At 43.3% G+C, this 18,791-nt stretch overlaps 1 protein-coding gene across 1 annotated transcript in view; it reads left to right on the top strand.

Moving 5' to 3' along the window:
* Hydin (HYDIN axonemal central pair apparatus protein) overlaps positions 1-18,791 on the top strand; it is a 342,846-nt gene that overhangs the window by 59,582 nt on the left and 264,473 nt on the right. Inside the window, exon 5 of the mRNA XM_028768759.1 lies at positions 6,100-6,224. Coding sequence (XP_028624592.1) covers positions 6,100-6,224 — 125 coding nt within the window. The remainder of the gene's footprint in view (positions 1-6,099; positions 6,225-18,791) is intronic.

Below are 18,791 nucleotides of genomic sequence, written 5' to 3'. Positions count from 1 at the left end.
AGAGAGAGAGAGAGAGAGAGAGAGAGAGAGAGAGAGAGAGAGAGAGATAGCACTTCAGGGAGGCGTGGCCTCATTCAGACTGTGGGATCAGGCTTAAAGGTACAAGACCATGCTCTAACAATACTCAGTACTTGTGACTCTGGAACATTACAGAGAAGGGATTGAGTTTATAGATGCAAATTAGACTGCTAAATAGCTGGCCTTAAAATGGGACAGATCGGGCCATCCTAGAGGCAGAGGCAGACAGATCCATGTGCGTTTGAGGCCTGTCATGTCTACATAGTGAGTTCCAGGACAGCCAGGGCTATGGAGGGAGACCTTGTCTCAAAACAACCAACCAACCAAACAAGCAGAAATGGGCAGATCAATGCAAGTTCACTGGATGGGCCCAATATAAACACCAGAATTCTAGGAAAATAGAACAGAGTTCAAAGTTATGTATGCGAAGAGAACTCTGCCTGCTACTATTGGCTTTGACAACGAGGAGCTTATGCAAGAGAGGTTGTAGCAAGGACACAAGGGGAATAAGTGATGGAGTTGGGTTTCATTTTGACATTTTATTGCATGTCTACAGTGTTCTGAACCCTGTGGACTAATATAAAGCAAGACCATCTTTGTTCTCGCTTGCCATGCAAACCTGGTAATCTGCTTTCAATCCCAGGAACCTATATGTGAATGTGGCTGAAGAAAATCCATTCTACATAGTTGTCCTCCAGCCTCCACATGAATACCATGATATGCATGCACACACTCATACACTAGTAATAATAAAGAAGCATACAAATAAATACTTTAAAGAGTAAAAGAACCATTTGCTGTGGGCCTAAGAATGGCGGTCGAGGGGTAAGAGAGATGGCTCCAGGGTTAGAGATGTGTGCTACCCTTGCAGAGGATCCAGGTTCAGTTCCCAGTACCCACTTTGGACGGATCACCACCACTACAGATCCAGGGCATCCGATGCCCTCTTCTGGCCTCTGTGGGCACTGTACTTATACGTACATACTATCTCTTCCCTCAATACACACATCCACACAATTTAAAATAATTTAAATGGTGGTCATCAGTGGGGTCTTCACAAGGACAATGACCTAGAGGTAGAAGGTAGAAGATCAAGCTGGGGCAGGAGATCAAGTGTTTTTCTATGACTTATGATTTGTGAGCTCATTCTTTTAGAAGGACTTTCTCTGTAGAGTCCTTCTCCTGCCTGAAGGATACAGGTCTCCAAAGGAATTAGCTTTTATTTCCGCAGGCCCACCCCTACCTCTAACTCCATTCTGAAAGGGTTTATCACCTTCTCCTGGCCTCTGTGGCTTCCTGCACACTCACAGTGCATCTAAACTCCTGCAGGCATACATATATACATATGCATAAAAATATTCAAAGCAGTATATTGATATTTTATATGTAAGAGAAGTCATTCAATATGGAAAGACAAATACAGGCAGAATATCATCCTGGATCGGTTGGCTGAGGCTAACATTTTTCATCTATCACTTTCTTACATACAAGATACTTATAAATGCCAAGCCAAAAGACCAAAACCCAAACCAAAACAAAACAAGCCAAACCCACATTCAACAGTGTAAGGTTCCTGAAACAGATCTAAAACATGTCTTTTTATTTAACCATGTAGCTTGAGCAAATCATCAGATTTTCTTAACATAGCAATTCTGGGTTAATACCAAGAGTAAACTCAGGGACCAATGGGGAGACACAGGCATTAGAGATCCTGGTCTGACATTCCCACTTTATAGCTGAAGGTGTGAGGAAGGGCTGAGAACCTATCACATTCTCTCAGGAGGTTAACACTGAGGCTGTGTTAGCACATGTAGGCTGGTTTAGAGCTTGTTTATGGTTCTACTGTATGGCTGGCTTCCTTTGCTGTGCAGGCCATGGCCTTCCTAGCCTCCTGCACCATTGGATTCAACTGTGTCTGACCATGGGTCACCAGAAGGAGACTAGAGGACAGGGGGCTGGGGTGTTTCTCGTCCCTTTCCATCTTCAGCTGAACCTCATCTGGCTTGCCTTCAGACTGGCCTGCCATCAGACTGGCCTGCCATCAGACTGGCCTGCCATGGTTTCAATGACTCCTGACTCCCAAGATCTGATAACACTGCTCCCTCCCTCCTTTTGCTTCCGGCCTAAGGATGGAAATGTCTAGCTGCTGCTAGCCATCCCTCATTATGCTAAGCTGGGTTTCTAATTTTGCCCATCTTTTGTGTAGCCAAATCTCTCAAATCCCCAATTTTGCAAAGACTGCTGTTTTCCTCTCTACCTTTTTACGAAACTGATAATTTCCAGCCACATTGCCAGTGCAGTGAACTCCCCAAATCCTCCCAGCCACTTTTCCAAGCAATCCCTTTTCTGAATTAGCTACATTCAGCTTCTGCTGTTTGCAACTGAGACTCCTCTTAACGGCAGTGAGCAGGGATGTGGTTGGATTGGTGACTTAGGTGTGTGGATCGGAATCTCTGCGGAGATCCTCAGTAGGTGTCGTTTCTGAAAACCACTCAGGTCGACATGAGACAGAGAGTACTCCTGTCAACACGCTTCTTAATAGAGACAGCAGAGGTAAGGGGGTGACAGTTGAGGACTTTCACATCTAAAGCCCCATATATTAGTCTGAACGCTTTTAGGTTCTGGATACAATGAGAAACAGTAGCTGGTGGAAAATTCTGTTAAAAGCAGATCTTGGTCTTGTTCTCATTTAAACGATGATCTAACTCATTTCTAAGATGATTAGGTTTATAAGAAGAAAACGTTCCTCACGCATCTGTGGGCTTCTCGGATGCAAGAGCTGTATCTGGCTCTTTCATCTGCGTGTGCTAGCATCTAGCAAATGTCTAGAATAAATAAGCGCTCAATAAATGTTTGTAGGATACCTACCCAACAATATATCACACAGGCAAAGCTGCAATTGTAAACCTCCACAATAACTTAAACTAAAAATACATGTTCCAAAGACTATAAAATGGCGTAATGGTTTCTTCAGTAATACAAGGAGCTCCACGCTGTGCTATAAAATATGCAGAGAACATAAACAATTACCATTCAGCTTTATTACGAATTTGACCTAGAACTCTAGCAGGTCATACAATAACTTTGGCTATTAAAGTGAAATTAATACAGGGAAGTGGATGAGAGAGGATAGAGAAGCAACTTAAAGATCTAAAAGCTCAGTTAGAAGTAAAATAGTTCTGCCCTGGGGAGAAGAGGTATTGATATAATCTTTACCATTTAATATTCCAAGGCCAGACTCATGGTTTGTCAGAAGACCAAGTTCCTTCCATAATTAAAGAATTTGATATTAATAAGGGTGTCATATCAAAACCAAACAGTTTAATAGACAAAACTTGCCTTGGACCCCAGAGGATCGCCACTTCTCACTTCTTTGTGAGTGAGTTTCCTGACACTTGATAGTTTGCAGGCAGCTCAGCCTGAAGGCCCCTAGTAAAATGAAGTGCAAAATCAAATTACAGGCAGTGATTAAGCACCAGGGCCTAATGCACTCTATCCAATTAGCATCTGATTTATCGAGAGAGCTTGGGGAGCTCCAGGAGGCGAGGGTAATCCCTGGTGACTTTTCTCACTGCTGAAGAAGTTTAGTGTATTCTAAAACCAACAATTAGCCTGCAGGGAAAGCATCCATTACCACTTTATAGAATTTGGAACTCCTGCAGATCCTAAAGACCCGACTCGGGTGTCACCTCCTCTATAGAAGATTAGCTGAGGTTCTGCGATAAGATAACCTCCAATTCACTTCAAAATGTTCTCTTGCTACCAAGGTGTGTTTGGGAGGAAAATGAAGGTTCAATAAAAAAGGTAATATCAAGTGGAGAGGCAACAATAGGAGACATCACTGTCCCGTTATTCTCAAAGCCAGGAAACGGGCTCCATCCTTTGGGGTTGGAGTCTTCCTGAGCCAGAAGGGAGGATAGACCTCTGGCTTGGGAGACTTGTCCATCATCTCCCACAAAGAAAGGCCTCCTCGGCCACTGAATGTTTACTAATTTTCTATTCCAAGGCATTATGAAAAATTAATGAAAGATGGCAAATGTTTTATTGGCCTTTGTGATTTGACTGTGGGCTAGGGGTGCAGCTCCGTGGCAGAGCTCGAGTCTAGCATGTGCTGGGTTTGACTCCCACAAGATTTTACTGTAATTCCATCCAACCACCTCTGCTGTATGGTCCTGTGGTTAGAGGGTGGTGTGGGTGGCAGAGACCTGAATGTCAAAGTGCACACAGGACTCCCACATACAGAAGAGGCCTGGGGAGAGCAGAAAGCACACAGCCTGGAGGCAAATCTCTCTCCCACCTCTACTTCTCCCTCAGTTGGAGAACTTAAGCAAATTACTCACCCTTGGGGGTGGGGGATCACCTGTTTTGGTCATGTTTAAAAGTCAGATGTGTTACTTACCCAAGGTATTTTGAATGATTTAGAAGTGTATTGTGTATAGAACAGCCCCATGATAGAGTGTAAGGAACCCCTGCGTCCAGGTCCTTCCTCTGGGTCCTTCCTGCTTCTTCCTGCAGTTCACCTTGTACCAGAAGTCACTTTCATGGCCCCTTCTCTCAGTGGCTAAGAGGAACCCTTCAGAGGAAAGGAGGAAGCCTGCGGGTGCTCCACACTTGCCATGTTCTCTGTGAGAGGTGACTTTGCATCTGAGCTGTGATCAGTGTCGGCCGAAAGAGCATCCCATGAGGGAAAGCGGTGCATTTTTCTGAGAGGATCCTGTCTATTGTGCTTGGACAGAGCAGGAGCAGTGCTTGCGGGGGCCCTGTGGGTCCTCTGGAACTGAGTTCATTGTCTACAGGCAGATTTAAGGGTTGATGATTCTAGATGCTGCTACAGTAGATGCAAATCCTGAGAGACAGCCCAGCCTGCCAGCTCCACTGCCCAACACGGTACTTTGAAAAAAACGAGCAATTTAAAGATGTGTAGTAGACCATGAAAATAATTAAATGGTCTGGATGTCCTGCTTAGAAGCAAGAGCCCTCCATGGGTTGTTCGAGGTGCTCCAGGATCCGGTCCAGCTTGCTATTCTCTTCCAGGACCACCAAGCGACACTATCTCCCACTGCTCAGATGTCCCCTGCGTCTCAAGACGCAGATCTCTCTCTATTCATCCCCACCCCCCACCCTATACACTCCCAGGAAGCCGACCTCTGTGGTGTGACTTAGGAGGCCTTTCAGCTACTAATTTTACCTCAAATCCATCATGGCAGAGAGGGGTAGGGAAGAACAAGACACTCCCCAGCATGGCAGACACTTTGGTGGTGGCCTTTCCCTTCCCTCCTTTGTATTCCACTCAGGTACCTAGCCCACAGGGTGGTACCCCCTCCATTTAAGACTTTCGCCTTTAGTCAATCCTCTGCCTAAGTATCTCACAGTCTTAGCTAGAAGTGTGCCCCAGTGACCTCGTAGGAGACTTAAGCCACGGTCAACTTGACAATGAGATTAACCATCATGGTATTGTTTGTTTTACTGTTGCCACTCAATAGGCAGCCTTCTTCTAGGATTCCCCCAACCCCTTTCTCTTGACTTCTTGGGCCTATAGATGGTAGTGACTGTTAGGTACCGTTAGACTTTTAAACACGTTAAAGTCCTTACACTCCTCCCATCTCTCTAGGACAGAACCTTGTTAAGATTTCCAAGAATGAAAGTGCCTTTACTCTGCTTTTGGGACTCCGATACACTTTTCCACTATTAAGATGCTCTCTCCTCTCAGCTCTGGAAGGAAGTATTCTTTTGCAAACGACAGTATTTGCATACAGGTTTCAGTCTATCCATTATTGCAATCTCAGAGTCCTGAGGGAGGGCCTGACCATTTTATTCCCACAGGTACATCCTCCCCTCCCCTCAAATTTAAAAAAAAAATGATCTGAAAGACAAGAATACAAACAGGAACATGTTTCGTCTCTTACCTACCTCACTGGGCTGTTACTGCTATTTTAACATTAAAATTACTTCCTTCACATACTGCACTCCTAGACCAGGAAGGTGGCTATGAGCTGTATGAAGATCTAGAACCCTAGTCTCCTCTCCTCATGCAGAGCTAGTCAGAACTATGCCCTGATATTGTCTCCGTATGCTTTGCAGCCCATACTCAGTAGAGCCAACGGGCGGGAATCTTGACGTGGGGGAATCCATGCAACTGGAAGTGAACTTTGAGCCACAGACTGTGGGCAATCACAATGGGAAACTCATCGTGACTTATGACACAGGTATGCATCTTCCCCCCCCCCTTTTAACTTCAGTTCTACATAGTAAGATGGGGCAAATGGAAAACGAGGAAGTTAAGATCCCTTTTGGTGGCATGACCTTAAATTAAGATCTGAAAAGTTAAGAACCAACAACATATGAACGTTCCCACTGGAAACGATGACAAGTCTGGTAGAATTCCCATCTAATCGGCTGCCCCACACTGAAAGCCTGAGGAACTCAGGACTCAGGAGGGAACCTACAGCCAGAAGTCACAATGATGGGCGGAGGCTATGAATTTGTATTTGAAAACTTGAAGGTAATATCCCCTGACCCCCATGTGTTTTCTATTTGATGTGTAGCTGCATTTGTCTGTTTTTAAAATGCATGTAAATCCCAGTTCAAAATATTCTTGTATGTACCCAGTAGTCTGTTTAAAATCCAGTGATCTTAATTCTTTCGTCAAGCAAGGATTATCCTTAACATCTCGCATAAATCCTGGACTGAATCTGTTGCCACTAACATGTTCTTAATGACCACATCCCATAATTCATCCTGGGAATTGCATTGGGTTTTTGGGTTTTTGTTTTTGCTAATGTCTCACAGCCACGTAGACTGCTTTGTTTTGAAATATGCAGATGATACCATAGAGTAAATATAAAGGTACACAGCCAGAATAGAGCTAGCCATGACATCTAAGTCCCAGAGCTGCTGGCTTCATTCCTTTGTGTCAGAGCAAGACATTTCAAGCCCTTCCCTTACTACCCGTGGATAAATGGTCCTGGCTCCACCTTGGCCAACATGACACCCTCACACAGCCAGTGGCACGGTGGAATGTCTTAACTGTTTCTCTCAGCTGCAATTCACTGGCTGCCAGCTAAAGACCCAAGGTGAACCAGCTTAAACAAAAGAGGAACATAAGTAAAAACACTTGCCATAGCACAGCAGGACATGACTTTCCAAAGCATCTGGGCTGTTTTACATGGAGTCCACCAGCTAAGAGTTGCAGCTGCTTCCTGCCAGCACTGACTGGCACTGTGCTCACCTTCGACACACTAGATCTGGAGACTGCAGTCAAAAGAAAGGCTTCACTTTTCATTTCTTTAATTTATGACGCAAGGCGTCTTTTCAGGGATAACTGGCCATTCCTGTATCGTTTCTGTTTGTTTAAATCTTCTGCTTGTCTGTTTATTATGCATTTGTAAGTAACCTAAGTAAACACTCAAGTTACTCATCAGAAAGGTCCGTCTTTTCTCCCGGTACACAGCATGCCTTTTCCTTTCTTCAGTGACAGTTCTTGAGGAGTAATGACTTTTCATTTTAACAAAATCTGTTGCCATTTTGTTTCTCTTCTAAGATAAAGTTTTGTTTTCTCCTTGCTAAGAAGTCAGCCTTTGCTATTCTGTGGTCGTGAATATATTCCATCTTTACGTCTACAGGCAATACAGGTTTAGCTCCTGTGCTTAAGCTAAAGATCCAACTTTGACTTGATTTCCTGTGAGAGACCACGAATCACCTTCTTATGTACACTCTCAGCCTCCCCCACTCTCATGACCTTGTTCTTGATCACTGTTCTCTAGTGGACACACTCTGAGATGAAAACAACTTCCTTCACTCCCTGGGTGTCTATGACCATCAGTCTTGGGTGGATGTTAGGTTTCTATCAAATGCTTTTATTGACACTACCAAAGATTACCTGGCCTTTATCCTTCTAATGTGATGACTGATTGATTGAAAATGCTGCTTTCTGGTATAAATCACTGAGATAAATTTGCTAATATTTTGTTTGAGTGGTTGGTGTTTGCTCTGGCTGGTTTTGTGTGTCAACTTGACACAAGTTAGAGTCATCACAGAGAAAGGAGCCTCAGTTGAGGAAATGCCTCCATGAGATCCAGCTGCAAAGCATTTTCTCAATTAGTGATCAGTGGGGGAGGGCCCAGCCCCTTGTGGGTGGTGCCATCCCTGGGCTGGTGATCCTGGGTTCTGTAGAAAAACAGGTTGAGCAAGCCATGAGGAAGCAAACCAGTAAGGGGCCTTTGCATCAGCTCCTGCCTCCAAGCTCTGGTTGAGTTCCCGTCCTGACTTCCTTTGGTGATGAACAGCAATGTGGAAGTGTAAGCTGAATAAACCCTTTCTTCCTCAACTTGCTTTTTGGTCATGGTGTTTCATGGCAGCAGTAGAAACCCTGATGAAGACAGTTATTCAAACTTGTGAGAAAAAAAACTATACTCTAATTTTCTTTTTATGTGATAGCTATCTCAGGTTTTGATCTGATGAAACTAATTGGTCTTAAAAAAAACAAGTTTTGAGTGAGTAGGAATTATTATCTTCTTTTATTCTTTGGAGAGCCCCTTTTAAAGACTTGTGTTGTTATTTCCTTAAATGGCTATGAAGTTCTTTGTCCAAACCATGCTTTTCTTGTTCAAAAGAGGTGCAGATTCTTAATTACTGGCTCGTATTTCTTAAACCAATGTTAAGGATATTTTGTCATAATTTGAGATCTTAAGTTCCAAGCTCAGGATTGTTCAGAACAGCCACTCGTGGTCTTTGTGATGCTGGTGAGCCCACTGGCACCCCTCCTTCCTCCATAGCTGTGGGGTCTATCGCTGTGGCTATATCATTTTTATTCACTTACTTGGAGGGCCAACTTTTCATTTTCTTTATTCTTCACGTTTTTCAAACTTTATTTCTTTTTCTTCTTTATTATTTCCCTCGGCTTTACTTCTCGTGGTTGTTCTCAGTCTCAGGGGTGATGTTTAGAACATCGACTTTTAACATGTACATGTTATAATATGTACATTTAAGGCAAAATTCTTTTGTCTAAAGCTGGCTTTATCTTTCATGCAAATATGTTAGTAGGCTTCATTTTTCTGAAACATTAAAGATTTAAAATTTGCTGTTTTTATTTTTTCTTAGACCTAAAAATTATTTAGCAAAACAATGAATAATAGTCAAATTCTTGGGAATTTTATAGCTAGGGGTTTTGGGGGGTTTTTTTTGTATTTTTTGTTTGTTTATTTGTTTTTGATTTCTTCTTTAATTCTACCAGTGACAGAAAATGAATTCAATATTATTTTAGCCCTGGAAATCAATTGAGACTAACATTATGGCCCAGAATATGTCTGAGCATGGTAAATGTTTCCAGTAATTGGAGAAGGTTACATGTTTCATAAATGACAATCAGGTCAAGCTTACTAATAGCCATGGCAGTTGGCCTATAGCACTACTAACTTTTTATCTCTTCTGGACAGATGGTGAAAGTTATTAAAATTCACAAGTATAATTATGGATTTAGCATTTCAACTTTTGTGCTATCAGTTTTCACACTGGCACTGGCATTTTTAAAACTATAATACTTGCTATGTACACATGTAATGTTAATGTAATTTCCTGTTGAATTAACCATTTTATTATTATGAGATAGCTTATTGTTAGTGAGTGTTCTGACATTACCGTCTACTTGGCCTGACATCTGTGCAGTAGGAAAGCTTCCTTTTGATTAATGTGGGTATTCAATGCTCTTTCTAATCCTTTTGCTTTCAACTTTCCTACGTCTTCTTATTTAAAGTTTGATATTTAGAAGAATCAATCCCCAGGTAGATTTTTTTGATTGACTCCAAAAAATCATCCTTTTATTGTTATTATTATATTATTATTATTATTAAATTTTTCCATTTGGCCCTTTTATGCTGTATGGGATTTCTGACACCTGACATATTTAGATTGAAGCTGCTAACTACCTTTGTTATAAGCACTGTGGGGAAAAAGGATGAATTGGATTTTAACCGCAGCCTTTCTGTTACTAGCTATTGGTGTCAATAGCTAGTGACACTTAGAAATGAGTGCTTATATACTCATCAATGATGTATTTTTCCCATCTTGATATCCACAGGTTTGTACAATATCAATTTTAGTTTTGTCTGTCCATAAAGCTAATGTATCAGGGGGAAAAAAGGTGCCCTAAGAATAACCTTTCAGTCACAGCACACAAGATTTTAAGCCAGGAGTTTGAAAGGGAATAACATGGGCTTTTGTCCTCACAAAATTATTAGTTTTTTTAAAAACAACTTACTTTAAAAATATTGCTCATTTCATTTTCAGCTCATGCTTGTAATATGTATTTAAACATATCTAACATAAAATGCTCTAATTTTGGAGTACAGTTTATGAGTAAATAAGTCTGAATGTGTTGCAGTATAATTTGGAAAAGTTTGGTTAGGTTTTGAGATTAGTCACTTTAGATATTCATCTGATAGAGTCAAAGCTTGAAAAACCAGTCACAATCTGATCCAGTCAAGATCCAATCCAGCCTAATCCAGTCACAATCAAATCCAGTCACGGTGCCACCTAGTTTACAATCTGACCTAGTCACAATCTGTCCTAGTCACAATCTGTCCTAGTCACAACCTAATCTAGTACAATGTAACCCAGTCACAATCCAATCCAGTCACGTGTAACCCAGTCACAATCTAACCCAGTCACAGTGTAAACTAGTCACAATCCAATCCAGTCACAATATAACCCAGTCACAATCTAACACAGTCATAATCCAAACCACTCACAGTCTAACCCAGTAACAATCCATTCCAGTCACAATGTCACCTAGTTACAGGCAACCCAGTCCAAGTTTTAAGGGGAAACTGAAGTGCTATGACATTAAGTGGCTTCCCAAAGGCCACATGTCTCATCCAACGTCCAATTAGAACTCAGATGTAGACTCTCAGTCCTGAGAACTGTCCGTTACCACCCCCACCCCCACCCCAGGGCCATCTCCCCAACCTCTTGTGTTGATATACAACCACTTTCCTCTTTCATTTGCTGGCTTTGAAATGCAAGGGCCTGGATTCCAGTTTCCTATCTTCAAGTGATACCTATGCTTGCACTGATACTCTTGTCCTGAAGGAAAGGTAGTTTGAACCACAGTGACTATTTCATGTATTGAAGCTTAGCTAGTCTTGGAGAAGCTCTTGTCCATGTCCTGAGGTGCTTCTGCCAACTGTGGTAAATGAATGATCTTCTGAAGATTGAAGACAGTTTTGGTTGCATAACATGAGCTGCTGATAAGAACATGCTTTCATCTGTGTGGTACGTTATCAGTGTCCAGAACCTTCCATTTAGTCGAAAGCAGTAATGACTAAGCACAGACCTCATGGAGCCCTTCCAGGCAGTCGTGGCCATTGTCTTCCCATGTCACCGCGTAATCACGAGACTGAGCCCTCTGCAGCTGCTTGAACTATGGATTGATTTCAGGAAAGACATTTAATATGGGCTGTTGATGAATGGCTTTTCTTTATGCTTCCTCAAACAATGTTCTAGAAGAAAGATCACTGAATTCTCCTCAGCAGGAAGTGCTCAATCATATTCCCAACAGTTGTATTTGTCCTGTCAGCTGTGTCCTCCCCCTGGATGTGTTCTTGATAAACCATAGCTTTCAGCCCTGTGCTTTCTATGGCGGGGGTTTGAGCCAGTGCCCTGGTACTGAAGGGGGTCAAACGTAGTACTTCGCCTGGTATTTGCCCACATTTGCCTGGAAGAGAATTCCTCCCCCTCCCTTCCCCCTCTTTGTCCTTGGAGTGTTAATACATAGTAAAATTAAGTTTGCTTAGGCAGCTGCTTTTTCTCAGATGTGATTAGGTTACCTTTAACTGTGTACTCATTCCTGCACAAGAGGTTACACATAGAACTTCTCAAAGTCATACTGATAAGAGTAATACAAAGCAAGTGGCATGTGGTGGCTCTTGCCACATGGGACATTCAAGGCCAGTCTAGGCTCTATCTTACGTTCTAAACCAGGAAGACTGTGACAAAAGCAAAACAACATGTTCAGTAGTGTCATTGAATGTCTGACACATGTGCAATAGTGTCAACTGCACGTGTGACACATGTGCAATAGTGTCAACTGCACGTGTGACACATGTGCAATAGTGTCAACTGCACGTGTGACACATGTGCAATAGTGTCAACTGCACCTGTGACACATGTGCAATAGTGTCAACTGCACCTGTGACACATGTGTAATAGTGTCAACTGCACGTGTGATGCATTGCAATAGTGTCACTGCACGTGTGACATATGTGCAATAGTGTCAACTGCACATGTGACACATGTGTAATAGTGTCAACTGCACGTGTGACACATGTGCAATAGTGTCACTGCACGTGTGACACATGTGCAATAGTATCACTGCATGTGTGACACATATGCAATAGTGTCAACTGCACCTGTGACACATTTGCAATAGTGTCACTGCATGTGTGACACATGCGCAATACTGTCATTGCATTCTTGACACATGTGTAATAGTATCACTGCATGTGTGACACATGTGCAATAGTGTCAACTGCACGTGTGACACATGTGCAATAGTGAATAGTGTCACTGCACATGTGACACATGTGTAAGTGTCACTGCACATGTGACACATGTGTAATAGTGTCAACTGCATGTGTGACACATGTGCAATAGTGTCAACTGCACCTGTGACACATGTGTAATAGTGTCACTGCACGTGTGACACATGTGCAATAGTGTCACTGCACATCTGACACATGTGCAATAGTGTCAACTGCACGTGTGACACATGTGCAATAGTGTCAACTGCACGTGTGACACATGTAATAGTATCACGGCACGTGTGACGCATGTGCAATAGTATCACTGCACGTATAACACATGTGTAATAGTGTCACTGCACATGTGACACATGTGTAATAGTGTCACTGCACATGTGACACATGTGTAATAGTGTCACTGCATGTCTGACACACTCTCATCTGCTGCAGCCATCCACTACCTCTGGCTTTTCTGAGATGGTTCCTGAGCCTTTGGGGGAGGGGTGCTGTATAGATTCTCATCTAAACCTTAGCACTCCACTCTTTTATTCTCTGCGTCCGTTGTAGATCTCTGTGTTAATTCCCAACCCCAGTCGGGGAGCCATTCATGATGACTGCTGGGGGTCAGGGAAGAGATTGCATTTTTTTTTTCAGGGATGCAGCCTCTGAGAATCTACCTTTGCTTCAGTAGGTGCCCTACACACGTTTATATACAGGCAGCACTAAGAAAACTCCGTGGGTTTTTCCCTCAGCACATGAAGTTGGGAGGGAAAAGTGGTAGGGGAGGAACTTGGAGCAAGGGGATGGAGGGAGGATTTGATCAAAACACATTATATGAAAGTCTCAGATTTATGTCAAATAAAACTGAGTGGAAACAGCACCTGACTCCTGCAGGACAAACAGACAGCTCGGCGGCTTACGTCCTGAAACCTTCATCTGAGTGTTGAGGAATTTTATGTAATCTGAGGGCTCCTAGAGACGTGTAGTATAAGGAAGCATTTAGAGAAGACATTCTGCATGGCTACAGAAAGGGGCCACTTCAGGCCCTGTATCCCCACTGCTAGGAGTCTCAGCTAGGGTCACCATCATAGACTCCCTGGAATCTCCAAGTGGAGGGATAAGGATGCCAACCCATTCACAAAAACCTTCCATCCAAACTCTGTCCTGACTACAAGTGCAGGGACAAAGATGGAGCCAAGTCTGAGAGAATGGCCAACCAATGACTGGCCCGACTCGAGACCCATCCCACAGGCAAGCACCAATCCCTGACACTATATTAATGATACTCTGTTACGCTTGCAGATTGGAGCCTAGCATAGCTGTCCTCTGAGATGCTCCACCCAGCAGCTGACCAAAACAGACACAGCGATCCACAGCCAAACTTAGATAGATCTCAGGGAGGTTTGTGGAAGTGTTAGGGGGGAAAAATTGAGCAATCCAGAAAGTGTAGGGACTCCATGAGAAGACCAACAGAGTCAACTAATCCAGACCCTTGGGGGCTCCCAGAGACTGAACCACCTACAAAAGAATATACATGGGCTGGACCTAGACCTCTCTGCACATATGTAGCAGAAGTGCAGCTTGGTCTTCGTGCAGGTCCCCTAACAACTGGAGCGGAGGCTGTCCATGACTCTGTTGCCAGCCTGTGGATCCCGTTCCCCTAACTGGGCTACCTTGTTTGGCCTTAGTAGGAAAGGATGTACCTAGTCCTGTATTGATTTGATATGCCAGGTTGGGTGGGTACCCAGAGGGGCATTCTCTTTCTCAGAAGAGAAAGGGGAAGGAACTGTGTGAGGGGACAACTGGGGGAGGCTGCACTCAGGATGTAAAGTGAATAGATAGATAGATAGATAGATAGATAGATAGATAGATAGATAGATAAACGAGAAAAAGACATTCATCAGTAGCCCATATTCAATGTCCTTCCTGAGATTAGTATTCACAAAACAACTTCATTGTACATAAAAAAAAGACATTTTTGCTGAACACTTGGTTACTTGAATGAGCCAGAGAAACAAGAACCAATGCCAGGTGAGGTTGTTGTCCCCATAAAGGTGACATTAGCCACTGGCAGAGTTGGGGAATGGAGCTGTGGGCCTGCTCAGCGTTTTTATAGCATTATACATCTCTTGTTACAGGCGATATTTCAGTTTAGGAGCCAGACGGTGGTTGGTAGGCTTTTCTCCCAAACACAAGATGATGGAGGGGGTTATCATTAGATACAAAACCATATCTAACAATCATAATGCTGGTTCTTCACAGGGCAGCTTACCAGTCATTTGCACGTTTTATTTTGCTCTACTTTCTAAAGCTATAAAGGAATTCTTTTGTATCCCCATGAAGGCTAATAAAGGAGTACTGGGGAATAATACAGTGAGAAATTGCATACGATACACTGTGCAAGTGGAACACCTAAATAACACCTGTCCTGAGCGTCTATGCAAACTCGCCTGCCTGAGTTCTCTTCCCACTGTATGTCTGTGAGAATTATGATACGCCATTATAATTAGAATATTTAGAGACGTCGCTGTAAAAAAAAAAAAAGCAAATATTTTAACATGGCTGAAGAGTCAAGGGAAATTTTCTCAGACCTAGTTTTCCTTTCTCTATTCCTTGTTTCATGGTTTAGGATGGGGATCTTTGGTTGTCAGGGATATTTTTTGGGGAAGATTCTCACAGCATTGGGTGTTAGCATTTAAAGGGACAGTAGAGGACTTTGCTCCAGGGATAGAGAGGGGCCCAGAGCCTTGTACATGCTAGACAAGCAAGACCTGGCACTGAGCTGTGTCTCCAGCTTTGAGGGCATTTTTTATTTATTATTTTTGAGAATATAATATAATTACATCATTTCCCAGTTCCCTTTCCTCCCTCCAAGCCCTCCTATACACACTCTTGTTCTCTTTCAAATTCATGGCCCTTTAGTTGTGTCTACATGCATGTGCGCGTGTGTGTACGTGTGTGTGTGTGTGTGTGTATGTGCATATGTGTATGTGTGTCCCCGAAATATAACCAGCTCAGTCTGTATAATATTTCTTTGTATGTATGTATGTATGTATGTATGTATGTATGTATGTATGTATATTTTCAGGGCTGACCATTTGGTATTAGATAACCAGTTGATGTGCTTCTCCCTGGGGAGGACTATTCCACCCCCCCAGCTCTCAGCATTCCTTTGTTTCCTGTAGTTCTTTATGTAGGGCTGAGGTCTCATAGTCTTTCCCCTGTCTGTGGTAACATGTCTACCTCTGTTCTAGTTCAGCTCCTTTTTAGGCAGTCATGTTGGTGAGACGTTATGTGTGTGGCTTCTGACATCATTACTAGGTGACACAGTCTCACAGCAGATCCCCTGTCCACTGGCTTTTACAGTCCTTCTGTCCCCTCCTTCCATCATGTTCCCTGAACCTTAGGTGTGGAAGTTGTTTTTATAAATGTATCCACTGGGACTGGACTCCTGCCTTTTGACTTGTCATGGTTTTGAGTAATGGTCTCCATCTCACCCAAAAAGAAGTTTCTTTGATGAGGCACGAGGACTGCACATATCTGTGGGTATGAAGACAAATATGTAGAATAGGGATTATGCTGGTTTGGTAAAGCACCAGTTGTAAGGTCTCCTTCCAGATCTATGGGTTTACTGCTAGCCCTGTGGTGTTGGCTAGGTTACCAGTACCGGGCATGACTTCCCTCTTGTTGAGTGGCTCTTCAGTCTAATTAGAGAGCTGTTGGTTACCATCAATGCGTGCAAGCTACTTTACTCTGAGGGTTATCATGCCATGATGGACATTGCCGTGGTTCATAGACATCATAGCTGGGTAGGACTGTTGTTTGCCTCTCTCCCTTAGAAACTGGCATGGAGCCCTCTGGCACCCACGAAACCTAGTCCTCAGAGAGGAGACCTTCAGGTCAGTTCCAGCTCAGGGGCCCCGGGCCGCTGCATCTGAAGTACATGGTATCTTCAACAATAGGGACTAGCCTTCTACTTCTGGGGGACAACCAAGGGCAATAGTGATAGTCTATAGTGTTTGGGGGATCTATTGAACCAACCTGATCAATAACTCAAAAGAGGACTTTTGAGTGTCCTGGTGTTGGGATTTTGTTAGATTGTCTTTGGCTCCCAGAGGGAGCATTGTCAGCTCAGATGAGAGAATTTCATTTAGACTATATATGCATGTATATACACTGACTTGGATAGTATGTTACTTTAGGTAGATAATTAATAATATATTCCTTAGAAGTTTTTCATACATTGTTACTTTTCTCCTGTATGTATCCTCCCTTCTTAATTAGACCCCCTTTTCCCATTTCCCATTTTCCACTCGTACCCCGCTATGTCCTTTTTGTTTTCCCCCAACCCTGCCCTAACATGGCAATGGTCCCTTCTTGTTGTTGTTCTTGTTCTTGTTGTTCTTCTTCCTCTTCTTCTTCTGCCTCTTCCTTCTCCTCCTCCTCCTCCTCCTCCTCTTCTTCCTCCTCCTCCTCTGTCTTCTTGTTTTTAACTTTAACTACTAAAATTAACCTCCTCCTCCTCCTCCTCTTCTTCTTCTTCTTCTTCTTCATCTTTTCCTTTCATTTTCTTGATTTCTGTAATTACTCCTGAATATATACTCATATCTTAACACTTGGAGCAACATGTGATTCTTGTCTTTCTGGGTTTGGGTTACTTCACTCAAAATCATATTTTCTAGTTCCACCCATTTACAGGGCTAGACCTTGGGGAAGGATGTGGGAGCTAGAGAACATGGCTTTATCTCTTTCCATCTCAGAAAGGACTGAGTGTATAAACCCCAGGCACGTTTAATGACTGTACCTAGGTAAAACCAGAGCTTTGACCCAAGTTCCTGGCGTTCACTAAGCTAGGATCCGTTTACATACCTGCACTGCCTTGGGTGCAGAACAGGGGCAATTTTAGTGTTGTCACTGACATGCTGGACTTACGGTTTGATTTTGAATTTCCCCCATAGGCTCATGGTGTCCAGCTGGTGTTTGGGAAGGCCGTAGAACTGTTAGGAGATGGAGCTTCCCTAGAGGAAGGGGACCACTAGGAGGCAGGTCTTGAGGTTTTATGACCAAGCCTCACCTCCTGTCAGCTCTCTGATTCCTGACTATGGATGTAATATGCCCAGTTGTTTCAATCTCCTGTCTCTCTGCCTCTCTGACCATGTTGACTATATCCCCTCAAACTCTAAATAAACCCTTCCACACTTCAGTTACATCCTGTCAGGTATTCAGTCACAGTGACAAGTGAAGTACCTCACATAGCCGATGAGCTCGGATTGTTCCATTTTAGCTTCATAAAGAAAGGGTGCTGATGAGGAATTTGCATTGAGCAGTATGCATATGACGATGCTAAATTTGACTCTGCCGTGGCCGAGATATGAGCAGGGTTCATTCACCCTCCCCATCAGCTTGTTCCCTTGAGACTCCATGCCTCCCCACAGATATTTTATTTCACATACTCACGTCCTCGGTTATCTCCAAGTTCTGAAGCCACAGCAAGGAATGTATTGTGTATACACAGCTAGCTTCACATTTAGTTTTGGGAAATTAGTTTTGCTCATGTTTGCCTTTGCTTGATTGATAGTAGTAAATCTGGCAAAATGTAATGTGATGCCTTCCACAAAGTTTATTTTTTTCCCCGGGACATAATAAATGATTCTTGCACTGCAGCACCCAACCCTGGAAACTGAAGCAGAGTGGGAGTCCAAGGACGCAGAGTGCCAGCATATTCACACACAGCCCCTGAATCCCCACAAGCACACCACCATTTCTATCCTGTGCTTCTTAGACAGCTAGAGTGTGGAGGACCCTTTAAAGGTTGCCTTTAGACGAATGCATGTCAAAACAAGTGTCCTAACAGTCTGGGGACAAAAGAAAAGCTATCACTCCCTCCTTGTCTTAGGTACTCTTCTATTGCTGTGATAAGACACCATCACCAAGTCAATTTGTAGAAGAAAGCATTTGTTGGGGACTTACAGTTTCAGAGGGTGAGTCCATGACCATCATGGCAGGGAGCATGGCAGCAGGCAGGCAAATAGGGATGATGTCAGATTAGCAGCTGAGAACTCCTATCTTGAGACACAAGCTTGAGGTACACACACATGCACAGAGAGAGGAGGGAGAAAGAGCATGCTAACTGGAAATGATGTGTGGGATATTGAAAATTCAAAGCCTACCCCCAGTGACACACTTCCTCCAACAAGGCCACACCTCCTCTAACAAGGCCACACCTCCTCCAACAAGGCCACACCTCCTCCAACAAGG

Source organism: Grammomys surdaster, unplaced genomic scaffold, assembly GCF_004785775.1.
Source record: "Grammomys surdaster isolate TR1022 unplaced genomic scaffold, NIH_TR_1.0 187, whole genome shotgun sequence".
NCBI lineage: Eukaryota > Metazoa > Chordata > Mammalia > Rodentia > Muridae > Grammomys > Grammomys surdaster.
This window is presented reverse-complemented; position numbering and strand designations above follow the sequence as displayed.